At 41.9% G+C, this 25,693-nt stretch overlaps 2 protein-coding genes across 3 annotated transcripts in view; one reads left to right on the top strand and one right to left on the bottom strand.

Annotated features, from left to right (window-relative positions):
- Positions 1–16,410, bottom strand: part of LOC129869115 (uncharacterized) — a 138,230-nt gene extending 121,820 nt beyond the window's left edge. The window contains exon 1 of the mRNA XM_055943618.1: positions 16,322–16,410. The gene's annotated coding sequence lies outside the window, so the exon portion shown is untranslated. The remainder of the gene's footprint in view (positions 1–16,321) is intronic.
- Positions 16,411–18,281: 1,871 nt separating this feature from the next.
- On the top strand, positions 18,282–25,461 carry LOC129868049 (transmembrane protein 218-like). Of its 2 annotated transcripts, none has more exons than XM_055941628.1 (3): positions 18,282–18,434; positions 21,643–21,745; positions 24,849–25,461. In XM_055941628.1, the coding sequence occupies exons 1-3, from the start codon at positions 18,364–18,366 to the stop codon at positions 25,011–25,013; spliced, it is 339 nt and encodes a 112-aa protein (XP_055797603.1). In that variant the 5' UTR covers positions 18,282–18,363; the 3' UTR covers positions 25,014–25,461. The 2 variants fall into 2 exon arrangements, with proteins under 2 accessions (XP_055797603.1, XP_055797602.1); XM_055941627.1 differs by having other exon boundaries at positions 18,284–18,864.
- The last annotated feature ends 232 nt before the right edge of the window (positions 25,462–25,693 follow it).

Genomic DNA, 25,693 nt, shown 5'->3' with positions numbered 1-25,693 from the left:
GCTCCATCCTCAGCTCTATAGAAGAAGCTCCAGCCTCAGCTCTATAGAAGTAGCTCCAGCCTCAGCTCTATAGAAGTAGCTCCAGCCTCAGCTCTATAGAATTATCTCCAGCCTCAGCTCTATAGAAGTAGGTCCAGCCTCAGCTCTATAGAAGTAGCTCCAGTCTCAGCTCTATAGATTTAGCTCCAGCCTCAGCTCTATAGAAGTAGATCCAGCCTAAGCTCTATAAAAGTAGCTCCAACTCTATCAAATTAGCTCCAGCTCCATGTCTATAGAAGTAGCTCCAGCCTCAGCTCTATAGAAATAGCTCCAGCCTCAGCTCTATAGACGTAGCTACAGCCTCAGCTCTATAGAAGTAGCTCCAGCCCCAGCTCTATAGAAGTAGCTCCAGACTCAGCTCTATAGAAGTAGCTCCAGACTCAGCTCTATAGAAGAAGCTTCAGCCTCAGCTCGATAGAAGTAGCTCCATCCTCAGCTCTATAGAAGAAGCTTCAGCCTCAGCTCCATAGAAGTTGCTCCAGCCTCAGCATTATAGAAGTAGCTCCATCCTCAGCTCAATAGAAGTAGCTGAAGCCTCAGCTCTATAGAAGAAGCTCCAGCCCAAGCTCTAAATAAGTAGCTCCAGCCACAGCTCTATAGAAGTAGCTCCAGCTCTATAGAAGTAGCTCCAGCCTCAGCTCTATAGAAGTAGCTCCAGGCCCAGCTCTATTGAAGTAGATCCAGCCTCAGCTCTATAGAAGTAGCTCCAGCCCTAGCGCTATAGTAGTAGCTCCAGCTTCAGCTCTATATAAGTAGCTCCAGCCTCAGCTCTATAGAAGTAGCTACAGCCTCAGCTCTATAGAAGTAGCTCCAGCTCCAGCTCTATAGAAGTAGCTCCAGCTCCAGCTCTATAAAAGTAGCTCCAGCTCTAGCTCATAGAAGTAGCTCCAGCCTCAGCTCTATAGAAGTAGCTCCAGCCTCAGCTCTATAGAAGTAGCTCCAGCCTCAGCTCTATAAAAGTATCTCCAGCTCTATAGAAGTAGCTCCAGCTCCAGCTCTATAGAAATAGCTCCAGCCTCAGCTCTATAAAAGTAGCTCCAGCTCTATAGAAGTAGCTCCAGCCTCAGCACTATAGAAGTAGCTCCAGCCTCAGCTCTATAGAAGAAGCTCCAGCCCCAGCTCTATTGAAGTAGATCCAGCCTCAGCACTATAGAAGTAGCTCCAGCCTCAGCTCTATAGAAGTAGCTCCAGCCCCAGCTCTATTGAAGTAGATCCAGCCTCAGCTCTATAGAAGTAGCTCCAGCCCTAGCTCTATAGTAGTAGCTCCAGCTTCAGCTCTATAGAAGTAGCTCCAGCCTCAGCTTTATAGAAGTAGCTACAGCCTCAGCTCTATAGAAGTAGCTCAAGCTCCAGCTCCAGCTCTATAGAAGTAGCTCCAGCTCCAGCTCTATAGAAGTAGCTCCAGCCCTAGCTCTATAGTAGTAGCTCCAGCTTCAGCTCTATAGAAGTAGCTCCAGCCTCAGCTCTATAGAAGTAGCTACAGCCTCAGCTCTATAGAAGTAGCTCCAGCTCCAGCTCTATAGAAGTAGCTCCAGCTCCAGCTCTATAGAAGTAGCTCCAGCTCTAGCTCATAGAAGTAGCTCCAGCCTCAGCTCTATAGAAGTAGCTCCAGCCTCAGCTCTATAGAAGTAGCTCCAGCCTCAGCTCTATAAAAGTAGCTCCAGCTCTATAGAAGTAGCTCCAGCTCCAGCTCTATAGAAATAGCTCCAGCCTCAGCTCTATAAAAGTAGCTCCAGCTCTATAGAAGTAGCTCCAGCCTCAGCACTATAGAAGTAGCTCCAGCCTCAGCTCTATAGAAGTAGCTCCAGCCCCAGCTCTATTGAAGTAGATCCAGCCTCAGCTCTATAGAAGTAGCTCCAGCCCTAGCTCTATAGTAGTAGCTCCAGCTTCAGCTCTATAGAAGTAGCTCCAGCCTCAGCTCTATAGAAGTAGCTACAGCCTCAGCTCTATAGAAGTAGCTCCAGCTCCAGCTCCAGCTCTATAGAAGTAGCTCCAGCTCCAGCTCTATAGAAGTAGCTCCAGCCCTAGCTCTATAGTAGTAGCTCCAGCTCTAGCTCTATAGAAGTAGCTCCAGCCTCAGCTCTATAGAAGTAGCTCCAGCCTCAGCTCTATAGAAGTAGCTCCAGCCTCAGCTCTATAAAAGTAGCTCCAGCTCTATAGAAGTAGCTCCAGCTCCAGCTCTATAGAAATAGCTCCAGCCTCAGCTCTATAAAAGTAGCTCCAACTCTATAGAAGTAGCTCCAGCCTCAGCTCTATAGAAGTAGCTACAGCCTCAGCTCTATAGAAGTAGCTCCAGCCTCAGCTCTATAGACATAGCTCCAGCCTCAGCTCTATAGAAGTAGCTACAGCCTCAGCTCTATAGAAGTAGCTCCAGCTCTAGCTCATAGAAGTAGCTCCAGCCTCAGCTCTATAGAAGTAGCTCCAGCCTCAGCTCTATAGAAGTAGCTCCAGCCTCAGCTCTATAAAAGTAGCTCCAGCTCTATAGAAGTAGCTCCAGCCTCAGCTCTATAAAAGTAGCTCCAGCTCTATAGAAGTAGCTCCAGCTCCAGCTCTATAGAAGTAGCTACAGCCTCAGCTCTATAGAAGTAGCTCCAGTATCAGCTCTATAGAAGTAGCTCCAGCCTCAGCTCTAGAGACGTAGCTCCAGCCCCAGCTCAATAGACGTAGCTCCAGCCTCAGCTCTATAGACATAGCTCCAGCTCTAGCTCATAGAAGTAGCTCCAGCCTCAGCTCTATAGAAGTAGCTCCAGCCTCAGCTCTATAAAAGTAGCTCCAGCTCTATAGAAGTAGCTCCAGCCTCAGCACTATAGAAGTAGCTCCAGCCTTAGCTCTATAGAAGTAGCTCCAGCCCCAGCTCTATTGAAGTAGATCCAGCCTCAGCACTATAGAAGTAGCTCCAGCCTCAGCTCTATAGAAGTAGCTCCAGCCCCAGCTCTATTGAAGTAGATCCAGCATCAGCTCTATAGAAGTAGCTCCAGCCCTAGCTCTATAGTAGTAGCTCCAGCTTCAGCTCTATAGAAGTAGCTCCAGCCTCAGCTCTATAGAAGTAGCTACAGCCTCAGCTCTATAGAAGTAGCTCCAGCTCCAGCTCCAGCTCTATTGAAGTAGCTCCAGCTCCAGCTCTATAGAAGTAGCTCCAGCCCTAGCTCTATAGTAGTAGCTCCAGCTTCAGCTCTATAGAAGTAGCTCCAGCCTCAGCTCTATAGAAGTAGCTCCAGCTCCAGCTCTATAGAAGTAGCTCCAGCTCCAGCTCTATAGAAGTAGCTCCAGCTCTAGCTCATAGAAGTAGCTCCAGCCTCAGCTCTATAGAAGTAGCTCCAGCCTCAGCTCTATAGAAGTAGCTCCAGCCTCAGCTCTATAAAAGTAGCTCCAGCTCTATAGAAGTAGCTCCAGCTCCAGCTCTATAGAAATAGCTCCAGCCTCAGCTCTATAAAAGTAGCTCCAGCTCTATAGAAGTAGCTCCAGCCTCAGCACTATAGAAGTAGATCCAGCCTCAGCTCTATAGAAGTAGCTCCAGCCCTAGCTCTATAGTAGTAGCTCCAGCTTCAGCTCTATAGAAGTAGCTCCAGCCTCAGCTCTATAGAAGTAGCTACAGCCTCAGCTCTATAGAAGTAGCTCCAGCTCCAGCTCTATAGAAGTAGCTCCAGCTCCAGCTCTATAGAAGTAGCTCCAGCCCTAGCTCTATAGTAGTAGCTCCAGCTCTAGCTCTATAGAAGTAGCTCCAGCCTCAGCTCTATAGAAGTAGCTCCAGCCTCAGCTCTATAGAAGTAGCTCCAGCCTCAGCTCTATAAAAGTAGCTCCAGCTCTATAGAAGTAGCTCCAGCTCCAGCTCTATAGAAATAGCTCCAGCCTCAGCTCTATAAAAGTAGCTCCAACTCTATAGAAGTAGCTCCAGCCTCAGCTCTATAAAAGTAGCTACAGCCTCAGCTCTATAGAAGTAGCTCCAGTATCAGCTCTATAGAAGTAGCTCCAGCCTCAGCTCTATAGACGTAGCTCCAGCCCCAGCTCAATAGACGTAGCTCCAGCCTCAGCTCTATAGACATAGCTCCAGCCTCAGCTCTATAGAAGTAGCTACAGCCTCAGCTCTATAGAAGTAGCTCCAGCCTCACCTTTATAGAAGTAGCTCCAGCCTCAGCTCTATAGAAGTAGCTCCTGCCTCAGCTTTTTAGAAGTAGCTCCAGCCCTAGCTCTGTAGTAGCTCTCAGCCCCATGAGCCATATCCCTATCCACTGCCCCTTAGTCCCACCCTAACAGCCTCATCCCTAGTCCTAGTCCCAAACCCAGCTCCAATCTGTGTCATCCCAGCACAACCTGGGTGGAGCTGAGGGGAAGGAAGGAGGGAAGAGGGGTAATGGAGGGGAAAAGACTGAGACACTGAGTTTTCAGCAGATTCCTCAGGCTTGTGGATGAATTCAGTGGAGGGTGGATGGAACCTCCACTAGCGAATGCTAGGCTGGCTGATATAATGCACGCTGGGGGACACTAAAACTATCTTCCCCTGGTGGTGTCTTCCCTATTTTTGGAGGATCAGATACAGACATGCCTGTTTTATATTACTCCATTGGGCCTCCAATGGGCCCACAACGTCTCCCAGAAGTTAATTTGTGGTCTCTCTGTCTAGCAGAAGGGAGAGCGGGTGGAGGGAAGAGGGAACACAATGAACTTGGCAGAAGAAGGGCAAGGGTCTGAAAAGTCAAGACAGTGTGGAATTCTCCGTCTGTGTCTGAAGTCAGCCTGGCTAGCTGACCTTTAGCCTGTTTTTTCCAGACTCCTCTCTCTTTCTCTAAGTAGGAAGGAAAAGGTTAACCCTATCTGAAGCACATAGGTCATAAATGTTTTATACTGTTTTAATTTAGCTGTACAAGGGTCAATATTTTAGAAGCAATATTCTATAAGATGTGCTGGTACTCAAGCATTAGAACATTTGAGGTGCCGGTAATCAGTACCAGTGTGCACCAGCTCATTTCAAACTCTGGATAGATGTTTCATGTATGTGCTTGTCTGTATGTTTCTGAGTACAAAATGTATTTAAGAGAACAGGGAAAGCTGAGAGGTGTGCTGCAATCTGTATTAAATGTCTTCAACCGTTTATAAATACCACCACAGCAGGAAACCAGGGACAACAGCCAGCCTGTTAAATGGCTGTTACACACACACACACACGCACGCACGCACGCACGCACGCACGCACGCACGCACGCACGCACACACACACACACACACACACACACACACACACACACACACACACACACACACACACACACACACACACACACACACACACTGGAATCAAGACGAAGGTGCAAGTGATCCTACACCATCCTGCTCTTTACTGGGGACATCTCACCTCCAGAAAACGCTGTACTGACAGACAGTTCCACAGCGCTGGTCTCGGATCAGCTTTCCCTTCCCGATCCCTAACCTTACTCATTAAGATTAAACAAACACACCTGACCCCAGATCAGCGCTCAGGGGCTACAATGTCCATTTACATATAACTGACCCTGGCCCGAGCCAACCCAGGGAGTGTGCCATGTATTTGCCACAGGGGAGTTTGACCGGGCAGACACCGAACAGAACTGCCAGAACTTCTGGCGGTGTGGAAAGTCATCTCACCTCACCTTAGGCCTTGTCATTCTACTGCCGACATGACAGCGAACCACAGACCCACTGGCTGCCGTGTTCAGCCCCACAGCGGTCGCTCTACGCTACACAGCAGCTGTTTACATTTCACTTTTAGCACAGAGCTGTCATCAACCCTTTGAGGGACACCATTATAAAATGAGATATTTAAAGTAAGTGGCGGGGGGGGGGGGCTGAAGTCAAGTGGAAGACGGAGGACAGGGGTTCACTATTAGGTGACATAGTCTAGTGTTCTCCAGTGTACGTTGCTGTGCCTTTTGTGAACCCACTGTTGCTCGTTATAGGTGTCCTGTTTCAACTCTGACCTTGAGGAAGCAGGTTGGTTGGTTGGTCAATAGTCACTGTCTTTAGAATGGCATGGTGGTGGAGACAGGCGGTTATGTGGTTATGACTCTGGTAAGCTCGCTGGATCAGCCACAGGCATTAAACCTGTTAATGTTCTGATATGACTAGTCTCTTGTAAATTTGGTTCTGGGTGTCCAGATGATGCCATGACAGGCCCGTCCAAACCACCTAATGAATTATGATGAAACTAAACAAGTCTATTGTTACTATGAGTTAGTGGTGGAGCAGGTTGCAGGGAGGTTATAAACAATTTGCAGTGGGGTTTTATAAATGGATATAAACAGTATATGTGGTCTTTTATGGCCATTGAAAATGCATGTAGTTGCTCATCAAAGCATCTGGAGAAAACCTCTATGTTCATAGGCTGGTTATCAGTGTTTTGTGTGTTATGCATTAGGGAAAATCAGGGTTGGGGTCAATTCGAATTTAAGGCAGTCAGTTCTGAAAGTGATTTGAATAAAACATTTAGAAATCGAAAAGCTTAAAAATAAATAGCTTTGACGTTTCATGTATTCAGAAGTCATTGAAAACATTTTTTTTTTTTAGAATGGAATAAGAGTTTATATCCAAAATGCTATATCCACCAATTTTTCACATTTCAGTTTTTTTTATCAGAAATTATTGCTTATGGATACCTTCATACCTTCTGTATGTGTGTCAAATACGACTGTTCTCAGACGTTTAATTAAAATATTTTAGATGTGTAGTAAAATGTGTTTTTCCGAGAAATGCTATATATCTGTTGTTTAGGTGGAATGGAATGGTTCGCATCCTGTATATTTGACTGTGATATGTGGTTGTCTCACCTAGCTATCTTAAGATGAATGCACTCACTGTAAGTCGTTCTGGCTCAGAGCATTGGCTAAAACCTAGCAGGACTACTTATTTCTCTGAGAGTGAGGCGGATATAAGATTTAGTAAAATGATTTGTCTCTCTGAAATGAAACCATCAAGAGATAGATTTTAAACAAATACATGTCTGTCATTGAACAACCCCATGCCATGATTAGACAGTGAAAAGTCACACAAATCTCTTTAACAATTTCTTTAAACAATAAAAGCTAATTTACCAACATTTCTGAAAATAAAAATATAGCGTTTTGGAATGAAACTATTTTCAGTTTACTCCCTTCAATTTGAATTGACCCCACCATGGGAAAAATAAAATATTTACCACAAGAGGGGGAAAAGAGGATATAAAATCCCTATTTTCATTCCTATAGATTATTCATCCAATCATTCATGACAAGATGAGTACAGTGCAGAGTGCAGAAAATAGAAAACATTAGCTAAAATTCTGTTGACAAAGCTGATGTACAAATTAGCTCAACTAACCTGTACCCCCGCACACTGACTCGGTACCAGTACCCCCAGTATATAGCCTCGTTACTGTAATTTATTGTGTTACTTTTAATTATCTTTTACTTTGGTTTATTTGGTAAATATTTTCTTAACTCTTCTTGAACTGCACTGTTGGTTAAGGGCTTGTAAGTAAGCATTTCACGGAAAGGTCTACACTTGTTGTATTCGGCACATGTGACAAATACAGTTTGATTTGAGTTGATTTGTTATCAGCAGGCCCAAAATCCCCACGTCTTTTTGTCTGTTAGACCTCTACAGAGAACTGTACTCTTCTCTTCCTAAAAACCTTAACATGTCTGCCAACAATCATCCGAAAGTAATCATTCTAAAAGTCAGTTTAGTGTTAAGCCACTGGGCCGTAACTTGCCAAGGAGTTCCAAACCTGTATCAAAACCATGCAGTTCAATGCATTGCAAATTCCACAGACCAGAGTGGAGCTATCAACACATAAAATGTCAAAGGATTCTTTCTTTGTGAATGGACTCTAGCACATCTGTGATTTAAATTGACTAATATCTATCTACCAGAAACCAGAATCAAATCATGCCTATCGCTCTCTGTAATATTTCTTTAGTATCTTTTTCTATTTGCTGGAGCTTCCAAGAAGAGCAAAGTATAGAGAAAGAAAACGGTATGATGAAATTCATTGCTTATTCAACCATGCCAAATTTGTATCAGTAACTCACACTTTTCAGAGACAGAAGGAACAATAGGATCATTAGAAAAGCAAAGCTCATATCGCGGCACATATCCTAACATACTAATTACCCGGCACACAGTTTGAATCTGTTTATTATGCATGAAATAATCTAATGTGATGACTGCAATAATGATGCGCACACAGATAATAAGATAAAAGAGTGGTAACCAATTATGTACAGAAGTCACAAAAGTCTTTGTAGTGGAGAAAAGCTCAGTGATAGACTAGGTTGAAAATGAGTACTGTCTCTACATACTACTCTACATAATGTACTGCCAAGCTTGAATTAACATCTATAAAATGTCTGTACGACAATACATTTAGACATTTTATTACAATTCATATTTTCTTTATTTACTGCTATAAAGTAACCGTGATAAGATGAGGTTAGTCACGTAATTTAAAGACAATGGTAAATGTCTAAATGTTTTACTATATGGAAAGTGTTAATTCTATTGTATGTTGATAGTTGGATAATTGGAAAATAGGAACTAGGGCCATTGTTTTAAGACACATAGTCTGAGTAGAATAAATAGGTGTTCTCTCAATCTCTTGGTACAATGGGTATAAGAAAGACAGGGGAACTCTAACATGGACAATAAAACTACTACCATTCTTTTGTCGCCAACTGTTCTGTGTGCAGATTCCTTTAGCGTTTGTGTCTATTATGATAATATTTTTCAGAGCCTGTGCATCCACTTTATACATCTGCCATCTTCTTGTTTACATTCTGACTTGAAAGTCAACAACTTGATGCCTTGGGTCCAATAAAACGTAACAAATGTGAAAGAACATAAAATAAGGATTGGCGTGTGTGGTTTGGAACAGCCAGTGGGAAGTAAGATGCATGTTGAGTCATAAAAATGCAACCACTTCTTAAATCAGAACTGGCATTAGCCTAAAAAGTCTTACAAACACACAGCTTTCATTCACCTGGTGCGTGTGTGTGCCATTAAGAATCAAGGCATAAGAGTCCCCACATTCATACACAGTCGTTTCATGTACATTTCACTGTATTTAAGGTTTAGATTTCATATTAACTCCCTTTTTTCAAGTCTGAATGAAATTCCTGGACACAAAGTTCAATGGGATCTCCATAAACATGTCACTGAGCATTTCCTGTTGAGGAGTGAAAACCTGTAGTGTTTAAAAGTCGTCCTTAGATTGCACAGATCTCAGATCAGCTTACCCTACCCAGAACCTTAATCATTCGAGGTTACTCTATACTATTTCTAAGAAACCTTGTCCTTGCTCACAAACCACCCTGGCCCCCTTGGGCTCTAGCCCTCCAGCAATACAGGAACATGCTCTCTTGTAGGGAGGCTAAAGTAACACAGGCTAGGGCTAAACATGATCTGCTTGCAAAGGAACTGAAAGAGCAGTGAGCTATTCATACATTTCTAACCTATCCTGCAGGGCAACCGGCCACAACTTTACATTCTCACATTAACTGTGAGTGATGTCACAACAAGTCTACTTCGCTTCTCTATACAAGAACTAGAATGTGCAGAGGAATTGTGCAAGCATACTCTGTGACTGAGCAAGAGAAGCAGCTGTTGAAATTCCAAACAAAATCTAAAAACTTGAACGAGGAAAACAGCAAAAGAATCCAGTCTAACTGACTAAAAGCGAAGTGCGAAGGGACTGATTCTCAACGCAATCCTGTAGCTTTAACATAACGTCAGTGTTCTTCTTACTCACCTATTGTTTTCTCACACACCCTCACTGAGTGCCAGAGTGCCAGACTCATACTTTTCTGAAACTAATGGGGTGAGAACAAGAGAGGGGAAAGCAATGATTGAATTATCTGAATATAGCAGATACGGCCTTCTTGGTGTACTGTGCATTTTGCAAGTTGACGTTTTCTCAATTTTGGTTTCAATAAAAGTTGTCAAAGACCATTAAAGTAACTTGAGGAAGCATGTGTATGAATCGCCCACAGTTATCTGAGGCTCATCAATTTGGAAGGAGATTATTTTCTTAATTAACTTCTCTATTTGAGGATTAGGGAACAGATTGGGAAAACGTCCACAAACTTTACTTTGAACAAAAGTATATTTCAGATTCTTAAAGATTGGACAACGTGAAATAAGTACAGTATCAACTATCAAGTACATCTTAACATGTTGACAAGCTGAATGTAAAAAATTGCTCACTTCCATCCCCAAAATAGACTGAAGAGTTGGCTTTAGAGGGACCTATGTTGTTCAAAGACCTGCATTGCCTAGAACCCGTAAATCATCTAATATGTCAAAGCCGAGAGAAGCTGGGAGCTTTACAGTCTCCCTACGGCCAAAATGCGCTAATGCACTATATTGCGGAGATGAAACGGTACTCCTTAAAGTATTTTGGAGAGTCAAAGTCTAGTAAAACATAAAACATAACATTACCAGGGAGAAATAAAATGCACTCCGACTAGTCAACGTCAGCATACAATCATGGTGCTTTTTACAAGGAATTAGACCACATTGAGGAAGTCATTTGTAGTTAATAAGTGAAATTTCCACTAAAACGCAATACAATAAATGATTCTGTCATTGGCGCTTAAGCGATGCTTTCAGTCCTTTGATCCACTGCTTCTGCTATAACAAAGCCCATCAGAAAAATGGCCTTGATTTCCTATGTCAGACGTTGCATCTGGCTTTTGATAATAAACCTCTATGGACATCATAGGGAGAACAAAAACAAGATGTACAGATGGATTTGCAGGGAAGGAAACTCGATTATAGACTAATGTTAAAAAGCCAGGAGGTGAGAGTACAGAGGGGAAATATTGTCCTCCAAACCAGTGATGTCCTGTAATACAATACACTGAGAAATACACAGGAAGTATACAGTAAGGCAGAAAGGGCTGAGTGATGTCATTCCAGCAAATTGTGAGAGATGGCACTTCTTAGGACAAAATGGCACTTAGGAGATTGCATCCATTCAATGAACCTGTGTACTGTTTTTCTAAGTACAGTCTACTACTGTCTAATGCCAATCATCAACATAAGGAAATGGCCAACCTGATTCCATTAAGACAACTGTAGACACATGGTTACCACCAAGGAGTAGTAATCTCTCCACGCCCTCTGTGTCTCGGCCAATGCTTTGTAACACAGCCAGTCAAAATGTCTAGGAAACTCGAGAATGACATTTCACACCTCAAAACTAATTGTGGGAATATGAATGGTAGCTTTAGCTGTAGTTTTAACCTACATTCCAAGAGTCTCCCACTAAGGGTGTATATTTTTTATGTATTTTTGGAGAAGGGAGCTCACAAATATGCGGCATCCATAACGGTTGGTGTGATTTTCTCTGCTTTGATCTGCTGTTGAATCAAAATCAAATATTTCTAACCTCACCCTGCTCAGCTGTTACCAGGGCTCTTGAATATAATAAATTCAGGATTTACTGGCAGGCTTCATATTTCTCTCTGTGAGGCTGTATTAATTTATTAGGATTATCTGCATTCCACCAGAGATAAAAAGCAAAAGCACAAAGAGGTTTGCAGTCTTGTTAAAGGTCTTTAAATGCAGAATTAATAATAAGCTGCTGCTAATTTGATTTAGCTTTTGATCCTTGAATAATCATTTTTACGGTAAAAAAACTACTTGATTTTGGTGTGAATAATAATAATCATCACCATCATATTGTAAAGAAGTTTAAATGTACTTTCAATAAACGTTATTGTCATTATTGCCAATAAATAGCTGTATTCGCAGCTTGACTATGATCTATCACACTATAATTACATCCACTTCAACTAAACACAATTAAAATCATCGATATTCTGTTTAGTGAGTTTTGCTTAGTTTCAGGAATGTCTTTTACTTCATTTCCTCATTCTAGAAAAGGGCAATACGATCAAAGTGCTGATGCTAAAATCATTAGCAAATGACTAAATCTTTTATTCAATGCTATGACATGCTGTACTCTTTTATAGTTATAGACTCATATCCAGATCTCCAACCATGATGGTTGTCTGGACAACCTCTACATAACCATAAAGATCTTGCCTAGTATACTTGGTGATCCTATGATTTTGGAAAGCATATTGTTAAAGTAATAGGAACTAAATCCATTCACATCTGTTGGTTGCTATTCAAATGTAGTGGCTTTGGAAAAATCCTTGAAAACATCTCAGAGAGTTCTAATGCATTTTCATGACCCTATCTATTTTCAGTCCTGCAGACTGAGCAAGCAGCAGCGAAGGATCAGCCAATTGCACATGACACAAACAACATGGCAGATCGTTAAATACATCCACTGCTCCTCTAGAGCATAAATCAAGCAAATTTGTTTCCTCTCCATGTCGCTCCCCGGTGACGGACTTAGAGTTAGAGCGATGCCAACGCAGCAGTAGTGGGATAATGGGGCGAGGGATAAGGTATAAAAGCATCCAGGGTCGTTCTTACACTGAGCCCTCCGACGGTTAAAGCAGGCCTCGTTCCTCCTCAAGAGAGCAATAGGGATCAAGCAAGCTTAGTGAGCCTGGCCGGTGAGGGCCCCTGATGTAGGGGCCACAACATGCATCCCAATCATCTCGAGGTCTGCTGGTGTGCTGCACTATGGAGGCCTGTACAGCAGAGAAAAAGGACCAAATGTTCCCGGGGATAGAACAAGACCTTGGTGCACTCCAACGCGATACACCCAGCAGACTAAGGCCTCATGAATGATTTCAAACAAAACAACTCTCTCTCTCTCTCACCTTCTCTCTCTCGCACTCTCTCCCCCTCTCTCTCTCCCTCCATCTGACTGCTAAGACGAAGATTATGAAATGGGGTTATTAGTTAGAATGAGACCTGAAAAACCTTGATAGTTTTCTCATAGAGAATTATGTATTTGTTACTTTCGCACAGTGAAGGAGGTGGTATTAGGGGCTAAGGCAAGGAAATACCAGGCATTTGCACATCGCTTAAATTTTCTCAATCGCTTTATGGCCACACATAAATGCACAAATTGGTTTATAACATATGCTTTTCTCGCTCTGCTTATTTCCTTCATTTGTGCAACTGAATTACTTTATTAGTGATTATCCCCAAAAAGCTGCAGGAGAGCACAGCATTGCACGTAATAATGTAATTGACCCATAAACTGGGGAATGGGAATATGCAAATAATGTCTGGGTGTTTTGTATCTGCAGTTTTGCCCCTGGGCTGCTTGTCCCATGACACAAATCAGCAATTAGGATCCCAGCAGGGTTTTGGAGCATCTAAATTGTCAATACCCCGATCTACCAACATTTGGAATCATGTGGGGTACACAACAACATGGCACAAGCACTAAGGATGAGTAGTTTGTGACAAAATGGAGATTATAGTGTGTGTGTGTGTGTGTGTGTGTGTGTGTGTGTGTGTGTGTGTGTGTGTGTGTGTGTGTGTGTGTGTGTGTGTGTGTGTGTGTGTGTGTGTGTGTGTGTGTGTGTGTGTGTGTGTGTGTGTGTGTGTGTGTGTGTGTGTGTGTGTGTGTGTGTGTGTGTGTGTGTGTGTGTGTGTGTGTTTGTTTGTGTGTGTGTGTGTGTTATTTGACTCTCTTATTTTCCACAACTAACTTTTTAATTATTTGCTTGGATCATGAGTCTGATATTTATTTTACAGGCACAAAAGTTACATTCATTCTTTGACTCATATTCTTCTGTCACACAAATACAGACAAGTTAAGAAAATTTATTGTTTATGGTCAAAGTTCAAACAAATCTGGTCCATTGAAGTGTTTACGACGATACCTAGGGGACTAAATGCCTGAGTCACTAGCTTTTGTTATGTGACTTGTGAATACATTGCCGCAGCTATTTTATTACCATTTCTTGCTTGGTAACGTGAGTACAACTTGCAAAGACATCAGATTTTGTATTTATAAAGGGACAAGGGTCACTGTGCACAATACTGACCCTGCATCATGTTCAACACTATACCACAAGGACTTTCAGCCTTCTTGAAAGTTGATCGAACAGGGCCCTTTAGTTGAATGAGGCCTAAAGATTAGCTTTCAATATTACATGTTTTACATACATATGAGAAACATATGAGAAACTACTGTAAAGAAACATATGTTTCTTTACAGTAGTTTTACACGTTTCATGTTTACAATTACTTGGCATGTACATGGCTTATTTTCCAATTTCCAAATAAGATGCAGATTCTGATTTTGCTCTAAATATAAACTGCTTTGAATTATGCTCTCTGAATATAACTATTATCAGAATTTGAGAGGTTGTATGGAATACTCCTTCAAAGGGAGTTTATATAATCATTTTTTTGTGGGAATACCTTGTATGTATATATCAGTTTAGTTTAAATATGAATAAACAAACGTGAGTTAATATCAGATGCAGGGTTATACCCAATAATGCCTCAAATACTTTGACTAAATAAAACCATAATGGAAGACCAAACAATGCAAATGGGCACATATTGAATGCATGAATTGTGAATCAGAACTCACTATAATGTTCAACAACTTTGAAGCTTAGAGGGAGAAAGACAAAATAGCTTAATTCTTTATCATCTATACATGGCAATACATTGTGAATACATGACTGGGGTCAACTCCAAATTATGTGACATTTTGAGAGTGTTCGTGTCAAATGCCCAGCCCACTAAAAGCCCAGTCCTGGAATAGACAAGTAATCCAAAATATAAAGTATATATAGCGACTAGGCATTGAGTCGTGGCACACAAAGAGCGCTAATGTTCAGTCTGGCGAGGTCTTGCAGGGTATGCCTCAGCAATGAAAAGCAAACATTGTAGTCACTGAGTTGATGACAGCCACAAGCCATTCACTTATGAAGATAGAAAGATAGAAATACAGTAGCTAATAAAGTGCCAAACTGAATTTCTTTTGATACATGGATTAAAGTCATCCAACTTGTCGAGTAGGGCAATTAAATAACTATAACAATATTTTACAAGATGCTATTTCAGATTAATTCAAACTAAAACACTGACTATAATGCATACAAATAGGGCAGTGAGTTGGATTGCTTTGTTGGAGCGCCAAGTGCCAAGACTTCAAATTATCTAATCCAAACCACATAGCGCTACAATAAAATCTTTAAAACTCTTTGCCATGCTCAGGCTATTGCAAGATTTGACTGACAAGCAACAACCAGCGTACAATTTGTAGTTTAGACAAATTGGCAATGATTAGGCTACAATGACCAGCAAAACGCATAACCTATGTGCCATAAACGCAAAATAATGCGCTTCAATTGCCTATACGTGAATAGATTATTAATGTAGCCCATTTGTCACTTATAAACAATTTTGTTGACTTTCATATTCTTATATATTTACGTTACATACATTAGCAGTTATTTACAGTGATTTTGGGATAGCTTATTGATGCCAAACGGGACTATTTGTAGCCTAAAGTTAGTCCTATACTATTACTTATTTTACCAGCCAGGTCTGACAGCAAAACGTGTTTTTTTCCTTAGAGAAGAGGAGATATTTCTTCCACCTATAGCCCATCTATTCCAATAAGCTTATGAAAATGATCAGATCGAATACAATGAAGTTTAAAGACAATCATCCAGCTGAAAATCTATGAAAATTATAGACGACTCGATGTAAATATGAATAAAATCCATATCCATGAAATAGGTCTATCCTATAGGCTATGCCAGTCAAAACATATTTGCAAATATAACTAATAAAACAACTAAATATATACATGCATATTAATTAATTAAAAATAATTATTCAATGAGCATGAATCCATTGTCAGAAAGCACGTTCAGGTGCAGTTTCTAAAAATGTCTAGTACAGTCTTCGATAATTCTCTCTTCTCCATATCCCTTGAAAACTAAAGTGTCCACGCAAAACGAAAACGCCTAATGCCATTATCTGAAACATTTACATATGCTATTTTATTAATCCAAACGCTGCATCAAGCAAAAATCCTCGTCTTTCCATCCAGTACAAAAATGTATCACCCTTCTCTGTTCTCCCTTTCCTCTCCTCTTCCCTCCCTTTCGCACATGCACTCTCTCCCTCCTCCCCTCTCTCCCTGTCTATCTTGTTCTCTTCCCCTCGCTCTCTCTCTCTCTCTCTCTCTCTCTCTCTCTCTCTCTCTCTCTCTCTCTCTCTCTCTCTCTCACTTCCTCCCTCTCGCTCTCTCTCGCTCTCTCTCTCTCTTTCCCTAGCATGGCCCTGTCTGTATGAATAATGTGCTGCCTTTTGTAATGACGCTGGAGTGTTAGCCTGCTCCATGCTCTGACATTGAAAATGAATGACAGCTTACCTGAATGCCAATCTTCATCAGACTGACACTAGGCTGACAACACAGCCTATACTCCCCTGCACAAGCAGTGACGTGTACCATGTAAGACCCCTCCCACCCCCCACCCCACCACCACCCCTGCCTCCTCTGCCTCCTCGTAGCCCCCCTCCCATCACCTCCACTGGTCTCCCACCACAAACCCCGGCCCTGCGCATCTCCATCTATTCAAACCGCGGAGTCTGCCGGCCCCCTGTCGGCGCAAATTAAAAATTACATATTGACGGTGAGACAAGCAAGTGATGGGCTACATTCATTGGAAACATTGTAGCAGACATCCTAGTATGAGGATGGATACATTGCATAACTTCACAATGATGACACACCAGTGAAAAAAAAGAGCTAGGCTATAGGTCTAGGTCTGCGCTATTCATTATTCATAATGATATATTATTCCAATATTACAGTGGCGATAGAATACAAATAATATTATGACCATAATTTCTAAGACGTATCATGTTCAGTACGTGTACTTAGTCCCCTCCTTTATTCCCTGTTCACCCACGACTGTGTGGCCAAACACGACTCCAACACCATCATTAAGTTTGCTGATGACACAACAGTGGAAGGCCTGATCACCGAAAACAATAAGAGGGCCTATAGGGAGGTCAGAGAACTGGCAGTGTGGTGCCAGAACAACAACCTCTCCCTCAACGTGAGCAAGACAAAGGAGCTGATGGTGGACTACAGGAAAAGGCGGCCGAACAGGCCACATTTACATCAACGGGGCTGTAGTGGAGCGGGTCGAGACTTTCAAGTTCCTTGGTGTCCACATCACCAACAAACTATCATGGTCCAAACATACCAAGACAGTCGTGAAGAGGGCACGACAATACCTTTTCCTCATCAGGAGAGTGAAAAGATTTGGCATGGGCCCCCAGATCCTCAAAGGGTTCTACAGCTGCACCATCGAGAGCATCTTGACCGGTTGCATCACCGCCTTGTATGGCAACTGCTCGGCATCTGACCGTAAGGCGCTACAGAGGGTCATGCGAACGGCCCAGTACATCACTGGGGCCAAGCTTCCTGCCATCCAGGACCTATATAATAGGCGGTGTCAGAGGAAAACCCATAAAATTGTCAGAGACTCCAGTCACCCAAGTTATAGACTGTTTCTCTGCTACCACACGGCAAGCGGTACCGGAGCACCAAGTCTAGGACCAAAAGTCTTCTCAACAGCTTCTACCTCCAAACCATTAGACTGCTGAACAATTCATAAAAATCACCACTGGACAATTTACATTGACCCCCCCTCTTGTACACTGCTGCTACTCACTGTTTGTTTGTTACCTATGCATAGTCACTTCGTGCCCACCTGCATTTATAGATTCCCTCAACTAGCCTGTACAAATGCACACTGACTCGGTACCCGTGCCCCCTGTATATAGCCTCGTTATTATTATTACTATTGTGTTCCTTATATTATTACTTTTTATTTTAAATAAAAATAAATAAATAAAATAAATAAATGTTTTCTTCTTCTTGAACTGCACTGTTGGTTAAGGGCTTGTAAGTAAGCATTTCACGGTAAAGTGTACACTTGTTGTATTCGGCGCATGTGGCAAATAAAGTTTGATTTCATTTAGTAGGCCAATTTAAGATTTTGTCATAGCCTAGCCTTGGTGTCAATGCTCATGAAATTGGAAATAGGCTGGATATTGTCTGAAAAGCATTTTGCGGCAGCCTGTGATTGAAATTACCCATTTTGAATCACCAACATAATCATGACGACATTAGTTGGATTTATCGTGGTTATACAATTGTAAAAAAAAAAAAAAAGCATCCAAAGTTAAAGTGTAGGTAGTTCATGGCAAATAAACACAAGCGAGCCTACCCAATTTCAGATGCAACTTCAGCTGGGACTAGAATACACTACACTTCCCAGCATTCTATTCGGTATTTAGTAACAACCACTCGGTATAGCTCTTTGCCCTTGTGGTCTAGCCTATGAAATTGAAGGTTATTTGTAACCAAGAGAGCCGGTTGGTAGTTGCTAAACAGTTCGCATGCAAGCGGTTGGTAGGCCACAGTTGGAATGTTTGCGTTCACACACCATTATCATGAGCGGTCTCGAACAGTGAGTAAATTATTTGTGAAGGAAGTTCGTTAGTAACAGTACGCACGCACAAGCTAGCTGTTTAGCTAGCTAACAAACTATATAAAAAAAAAAATCTAACCTGACTGTCAACAGCGAGTACAAAATGCCAGTTCAAACGATGCAATTGGCATTATACGATGCAACTCGTTTTGTAGAAACACAATTTCACGCAAATAGCTTTGCTTGATCAACAACACTAGCTAACTAACATAGTTAGCTAGCTCATTTGAATCTCCTCAAGACCAATGTGAGTAGTTAGCTAGCTAACGCGTTAGTCTAGCCCTTTGATTTGGTGAAGCATGGCTGGTACGGTATTGGGCGTGGGCACTGGGGTTTTCTTCATTGCTCTTATCTGGATTGTAGCTTTCGTGCTGGGGATGATCCTCTTGAGAGCTACTGGACCAACTAAGTAAGTTGTGAATACATACACACATGCAGGCCTAAGTTAGCTAGATACCTAAACACATTTTAGTATTTTGTACACATTATCTTTTGCTGATATGATACCAGTGAACACTGTATAGCACTTTCAAATTTGCATTACCCTGAATAGCCTACTTCTACATCTGCCAAGTGGTCTGGACTTTCATGTCGATTGTCAACCTGGTCTTTTGGTATTTTATTATGATCCCCATTAGCTGTTGCAAAAGCAGCAGCAGCTACTCTTCCTGGTGTCCACATGAAACATGACATAATACAGAACATTAATAGACAATAGCAGCTCAAGGATAGAACTACAAACTTAAAAAAATAAAAAATAAAATCTGTACTCCCCATTTAGTATATGTTTCGTGGGGTACACTACATGACCATAGGTATGTAGGCATCTACTTGTCGAACATCTCATTCAAAAATCATAGGCATTAATGGAGTTGGTCCCCCTTTGCTGTTATAACGGCCTCTAATCTTCTGTGAAGGCTTTCCACTAGCTATTGGAACATTGCTGCGGGGACTTGCTTTCATTCAGCCACGAGCATTAGTGAGGTCGGTCAATGATGTTGGGCGATTAGGCCTGGCTCGCAGTCAGCGTTCCAATTCATCCCAAAGGTGTTCGACGGGGTCGAGGTCAGGGCTCTGCAGGCCAGTCAAGTTCTTCCACACTGAACTCGACAAGTAATTTCTGTATGGACCTCGCTTTGTGCACGGGGGCATTGTCATGCTGAAACAGGAAAGGGCCTTCCCCAAACTGTTGGCACAAAGTTAGAAGCACAGAATTGTCAAGACTGTCATTGTATGCTGTAGCTTTAAGATTTCCCTTCACTGAAACTAAAGGCTTATCCTGAACCATGAAAAACAGCCCCAGACCATTATTACTCCTCCACCAAACTTTACAGTTGCATTGGAGCAGGTAGTGTTCTCCTGGCATCCGCCAAATCCCGATTTTTCCGTTCGACTGCCAGATGGTGATGTGTGATTCATCACTGCAGAGAACGCATTTCAACTGCTCATAAGGACAATGGCGGTGAGTTTTACATCACACCAGCTGATGCTTGATGTTGAGTGTGGGGATCTTAGACTGGTGTGATGCTGTTCGGCCATAGAAGTCCATTTCATGAAGCTCCTGACAAACAATTATTGTGCTGGCGTCTCTTCCAGAGGCAGTTTGGAACTCGGTAGTGAGTGTTGCAACCGAGGACAGGCGATTTTAACGCGCTTCAGCACTCGGCGGTCCCGTTCTGTGAGCTTGTGTGGCCTACCACTTCGCGGTTGAGCCATTGTTGCTCCTAGATGTTTCCACTTCATAATAACAGCACTTACAGTTGAGTGGGGAAGCTCTAGTAAGTCAGAAATGTAAAGAACTGACTTGTTGGATAGGTGGCATCCTATGAAGGTGCCACGTTGAAAGTCACTGAGCTCTTCACTAAGGGTTAGCTAACATGCTAAGTAGTTGAAAATTAGCTAAAAAGTTGTAAGTAGTCAGTTTATACATTTCTGAAGTTATGAGATTTCAACTCGCAACCTTTGGGTTGCTAGATATTTGCGTTCTATGCCCAACCTGACAAACCACCCTATTTTAATTTTTGCAGTAAGTAACCTGTTTTATGTAACAATGCCAAACGTAACATCAAATCAAGTTTATTTTATATAGCCCTTCGTACATCAGCTAATATCTCGAAGTGCTGTACAGAAACCCAGCCTAAAACCCCAAACAGCAAGCAATGCAGGTGTAGAAGCACAGTGGCTAGGAAAAACTCCCTAGAAAGGCCAAAACCTAGGAAGAAACCTAGAGAGGAACCAGGCTTTCATATCATACTAATTTGAGTGTCCTGGACTAAACTATGTTACGTCTAGTCTATGAGACCAGGCTGTCATGTCACAGGTGGTGTTGTGGCATGTCCTGTAATCATAGGGTCATCCGTGAATGCCCCACTGACTCTTCCACCTCAATCCCTTGGCCTACACTTTTGAGGATTATACAATGATTATACTGTACACATTTAGAATTTATTTCAGAAATGATATTAAATAGTTAGGCCCTACATCCTTAGTGTCATTTGACTTTAGACTAACTGTTATTTCCACTGATACCAGCTAGGCTACATGTTTTTCACTACTGCTGAAATGGTCTGTCATGATTTTACTGAGAAAATTAATTGCTTCACTAAGGCTGCCTTTAGACAGCCAGACAAATTCTGATTTTGTTTTGCTACCATTTATTGACATTTTGACCAATCCATGCGATTTGTCTTCACATCAGATATTTTTCTTTGCTGATCTGATTAGTCAAAACACCAATTCGTGAAAACTATGGTCAAAATTGGGCTGCCTGTCTAAACAAAGCGTGAGAAGGGGTTAGTTTACTGGTTACAGATTTTATTGGGTTGATTGGAGTGCCCTTGGCCAAATTTGCATTAGTACAACAGAACACCCAATCAAGTGATTACTAGGAAAATTATTTAATGAAGAAAAAAACATTTTCCCTTTGTTCTGTATACAGTAAAACTCACATTATGGTGGGAATACCACCTCTAAGACTATGAATTAGTCTGTTTGAGAAGGTTTGAATCCTAAGCAACCTGCCTACACATTGTTTGAAGTACAATAGACCAACATAGCTACTGAAGTAGGTCAAAGCTGTGTGCTGGAATACCTTGGTAGAGAATTGGCCACTGACCAATCCCTATTTCACACTTAGTTTTTGTGTTTAATTTAATTATATATCTGTATTGTTTTTGTTGACTAACAGCTTAGGGGTCATCCCCGTCTCCCTGCTGGCCCTCTTTTCCACTCTTCTCCTGATGTTCTTCCCCCGCAGCTCAGAGACCCTATCACCATTCAAAGACTTTGAGGTAAGCTATAATACTGTAATCACACACACACACACTTGCAAGTGAACTGCAGCTGGCTGCCTCAATAGTTGCCTTGTCAGAGCAGTTGGTTGTTGTTGGCACACTTGGGCTTCAAAGGCTCTCTTCAGAAGTGTGAGCCACTGGTGTCATGTGTTTTCTAATATTGATACTCAAGTTGAATAGGGTACTAACAGCAGGACCAAAAATTGTACTGGCCACACAGCACTTTACTGTGCACTGGCTGAACGTCACTCAGGATTACACATACACTGTTATGTTGAAATTGTAGTGTTGAGGGCTACCCTGAAAAAATAAAAGTTAATAAAAAACATTTTATGTTTGTCTGCTAAATCACTGCAGTGCGGTGTAGGCTGATTTTTAATGGAGTATGAAGATCTATTGAATTTGAGTAGAGTAGTTGAGCTCATCAAATGATTCCCCTGAACAACACAGAGGGTTTTGTCCCAAACAAGTTAACTGCAACATTTTTTTAATCATCATGGCTTTTGTTTTGTGGTCCATGTATGTAGGCCTAGCAGAGTGGCCTGCTGGCCCTGGCTGCAGAGCTGCATTCAGAACATGTGGCGGTGTGTTTGTCGTAAAGACCTGGTCTGATTTATCTCTCCCCAACAGCAGCACAAACAGACTGCAGTGCTTTCCTCCTGTACAGCCTGCCAAATAACGCAGGCAGGTCCGCCAAGCTGCCACCCCACAGAGGGCACCGCCAGCCTGGCCAGTTTGTGTTAGGTTTGTGTATGGGAAAACCAGAACTACAGGGAGACATGAACTGCCTCTCAAATGACACCCTATTCTCTATTTGGTGCAGTACTGCACTAAATAGGAAATATGGTGCCATTTGGGACGCATTCATAGTGATGTAGGCCTAGTGTCCTGTTAGTTTAGGCCAATGGGCAAGATCACCTCACACATGGACCTGCGGAATCAGATTCAGGCAATCTATTTTTGACTGCATGCATTCATAATCATGTGAATACATTCAGGATTTGCTGTTCTGCCATGATACTTTTTAAGGATTTCTATGTTCCCACAGCAAAGTGTTAATGTAGTTAGGTTTATGTAGTGAAATATTAATTGATTTGTGGATGAGTTTCAAGTCTTTGGAATGTGTAAAAAAAAAACACTATTTTATTGATTTTAAAAGATTACCGGTGGGGTAAATAATTTGTAGGCCATATTCAAATAAAAAATAAACAAGCATAGCTAAGATCGTTTTAATTATGCTGCCTATTGCACATTGTAAATAGTTGTCTCAACTGGAGTACTAGCTATCATTACATCACAAACAATGCCAGTAGGTCTATTGAAATACGGGGGTATAACAGGCAACTATCTTGTAGAAGGCTGTCTTAGAAGAGGCTCAACCAGATATTCCATACTACAGAGAGATGTTTTTATGTGACTTACCTCCTAATAACTAGCTATTGTGTGTGTGTGCTAAAATAATAATATGCACCGTTTAAATAGCTATCAAAATGTCTAAATGGACGGTCTGCTTTGACCCTCTATACACACTCACTCTATGCACATTCTACACACTCACACTCTCACTTAATTTGCTCACACACACAACGTGCACACACATTCATACTGTACACCAGTGGAGGCTGCTAAGGGAAGGACGGCTCATAATAATGGCTGGAATGGAGCGAATGGCATCAAGGTGACTAGGATATATGATAAACAGACTAGAAGCAGTAAATCTGATGATTGAGAGTGTGTGTACAGCACAGGAGGTTGGTGGCACCTTAATTGGGGAGGACGTGCTCGTGGTAATGGCCGGAGCGGAATAGGTGGAATTGTATCAAATACATCAAACACATGGTTTCCACTTGTATGTGACAGAGAGAGTGTGTGTGTGTGTGTGAACACGAGTGTAAGAAACCGCTAACCTCTCCCTGTTAAACAAAAGCAAAATAACACAGTGCCAATTAGGGCCTGCCCCAGACAGGGCCCCAGTACCGAGCAGTCGGATGCCACATTAATAAAACATGGGCTCCGCTCGCCGACTAATTGGCAAATAAGAAAGTAAGATGCGTTAAATGAGAGAACACTGCATTCGCCAGAGACGATGCCCCCCCCCCCCTCCTTGCCTCACACCAAGGCCCTAGTATGTATCCTATCTTTTGAGGAATATTGGTCTTAATGTATTCAATACATTTTTTGTGTCATGAATCATTTGTGTTTTTGCTATCAAGTTTCAACATGCCAAAATCATTTTTAGTTGAAAAGACATTTCAAGTGGATGATGCAACATGTGATCATATTGCAGACATTGAGTGATCATTAGCTTTAAGGAAAGCCTTGAATGACTCACATCGCTATTATCAAGTCTCTTGCACCATCATGTCAATTTCTTGAATGAGGCCATGTTTGCTTGAGTACAATATAATAACTACTAAGTCAAGTCAGACACTGTGATATGTTTACCAAAGTCCATGTTAAAGGCCCAATGCAGTTGTTTTCATCTCAATATCAAATCCTTTCTGGGTAACAATTAGTACCTAACTTAGCAAGAGCAATTTCTCAAGAATGAATATTTTACTAGGACTGTCTGAGTGGGGAGGGGAAAACTAGCTGTTCAATGGTAGAGGGGTTTGGGACGCCGTTTGTTATTGGTCTAACTAATTGACCTTCTGATGTCAAGGCAGGCCAAAACTCTATCCCACCAAAACAAGCTGAAATTTCAGGCAGTCTTTTCAAACACCTCTTACACTAAAAGGGCATTATCATAATTCTCACAAGTTCACAATATTATTCCACCCTTATAGTGTGCGCCTATATAACACACACAGGGAAGTCACGTTTTTGACTGCACAGGGCCTTTAACATTTGGCTTATAGTGAAACATAAGGGGTAACCTGCCTTGCCTTCCATTTTCTCCCTCCCCAGAACTGATTTCAGTGGCTCTCTTGTGACATCTGTTGGAAGAAAGAGGCATTACACCGACCATTTAAACACAAGATACCCACTTATCAAACATACACAAACCATCTATCCTAAACTAACCCATTTATCATCAGTTTGTACTTATTTGATAAACCAATGAACTGATTACTGTCTGAATATCTCTTTCCTCCTGCAGACCGTAGACACTTTCTTCATCAGCCGATACGTCCTGCTGTCGGTGGCCAGCGTAGGCTTCTTGGTTGCTCTGTTCGGCCTGCTGCCCCTCCATTTCCTGGAAGCTGTCTATGCCAAGCCCTTGAACACACTAGAGCTGAGTGGCCAGGCCAAGTTGGCCTGCTAGACTGGTGGCCAGGGCCCAATGTGCAGCGCTGGAGATGAGAAGAGGCCAACTAAGAGGGGCCCTAGTGAAATCGAGCACAGGACAGGTTGGCAACCGAGCCCAAAAACAGACAGGGCCAATGTTTTCTCCGTGATCGACTGTTGTTTGTTGTTGGGGGGGATTTTGGGCCAACTGAAATTAAAGAGGCTACTATGTTCTTTGGTATAGGCCACTGTAAACATAGACAATATGTTTTGTGTTTATGGATAGCAATTAGGCTACTTTGAATTGTGGTGGTGGAGTAGCACTTGTATCAATAGAATGCATTTATCTCTATTGCCTGATTCAGAGGATAAGACTGATAACTGTATGTATATTTTTGACATTCACTTTTTTTTCCACTTGTATTTATAAAATAGTTTTATTGTGATTTTTAGGAGAACTTTATTAAACATTTCAATGTTGTTAATCTTGCCTACTGAAATCTTTCCTGCTACTAGAAGTGTTTGAAATATAGAACTTCGTCATCATATTAATTCTTTCTCACAAAATCATCCAGCATCAAAATGCCACTAAAGAACTGAGGCCTAGTCCTGTATTAGACCCTGTAATGAATATGCATAGCGCTTGTTGTCTACATTGTTCAGATGCAGCCGGGTGGCATTTTGATTGAATCTGGCTAACTAAGATCTCTTCTGTGA

The sequence above is a fragment of the Salvelinus fontinalis genome, chromosome 13 (assembly GCF_029448725.1).
Source record: "Salvelinus fontinalis isolate EN_2023a chromosome 13, ASM2944872v1, whole genome shotgun sequence".
NCBI classification, from domain to species: Eukaryota; Metazoa; Chordata; class Actinopteri; order Salmoniformes; family Salmonidae; genus Salvelinus; species Salvelinus fontinalis.
The sequence above is the reverse complement of the archived record's forward strand: the minus strand, read 5'-3'. Positions and strand labels throughout refer to the sequence as shown.

Coding starts and splice junctions, on each gene's coding strand:
- LOC129868049 (XM_055941627.1), top strand. CDS start 18,755: ATGGCTGGTACGGTATTGGGCGTGGGCACTGGGGTTTTCTTCATTGCT. Junction 18,865..21,642: donor AGAGCTACTGGACCAACTAA/GTAAGTTGTGAA, acceptor GTTGACTAACAG/CTTAGGGGTCATCCCCGTCT. Junction 21,746..24,848: donor CACCATTCAAAGACTTTGAG/GTAAGCTATAAT, acceptor TTCCTCCTGCAG/ACCGTAGACACTTTCTTCAT.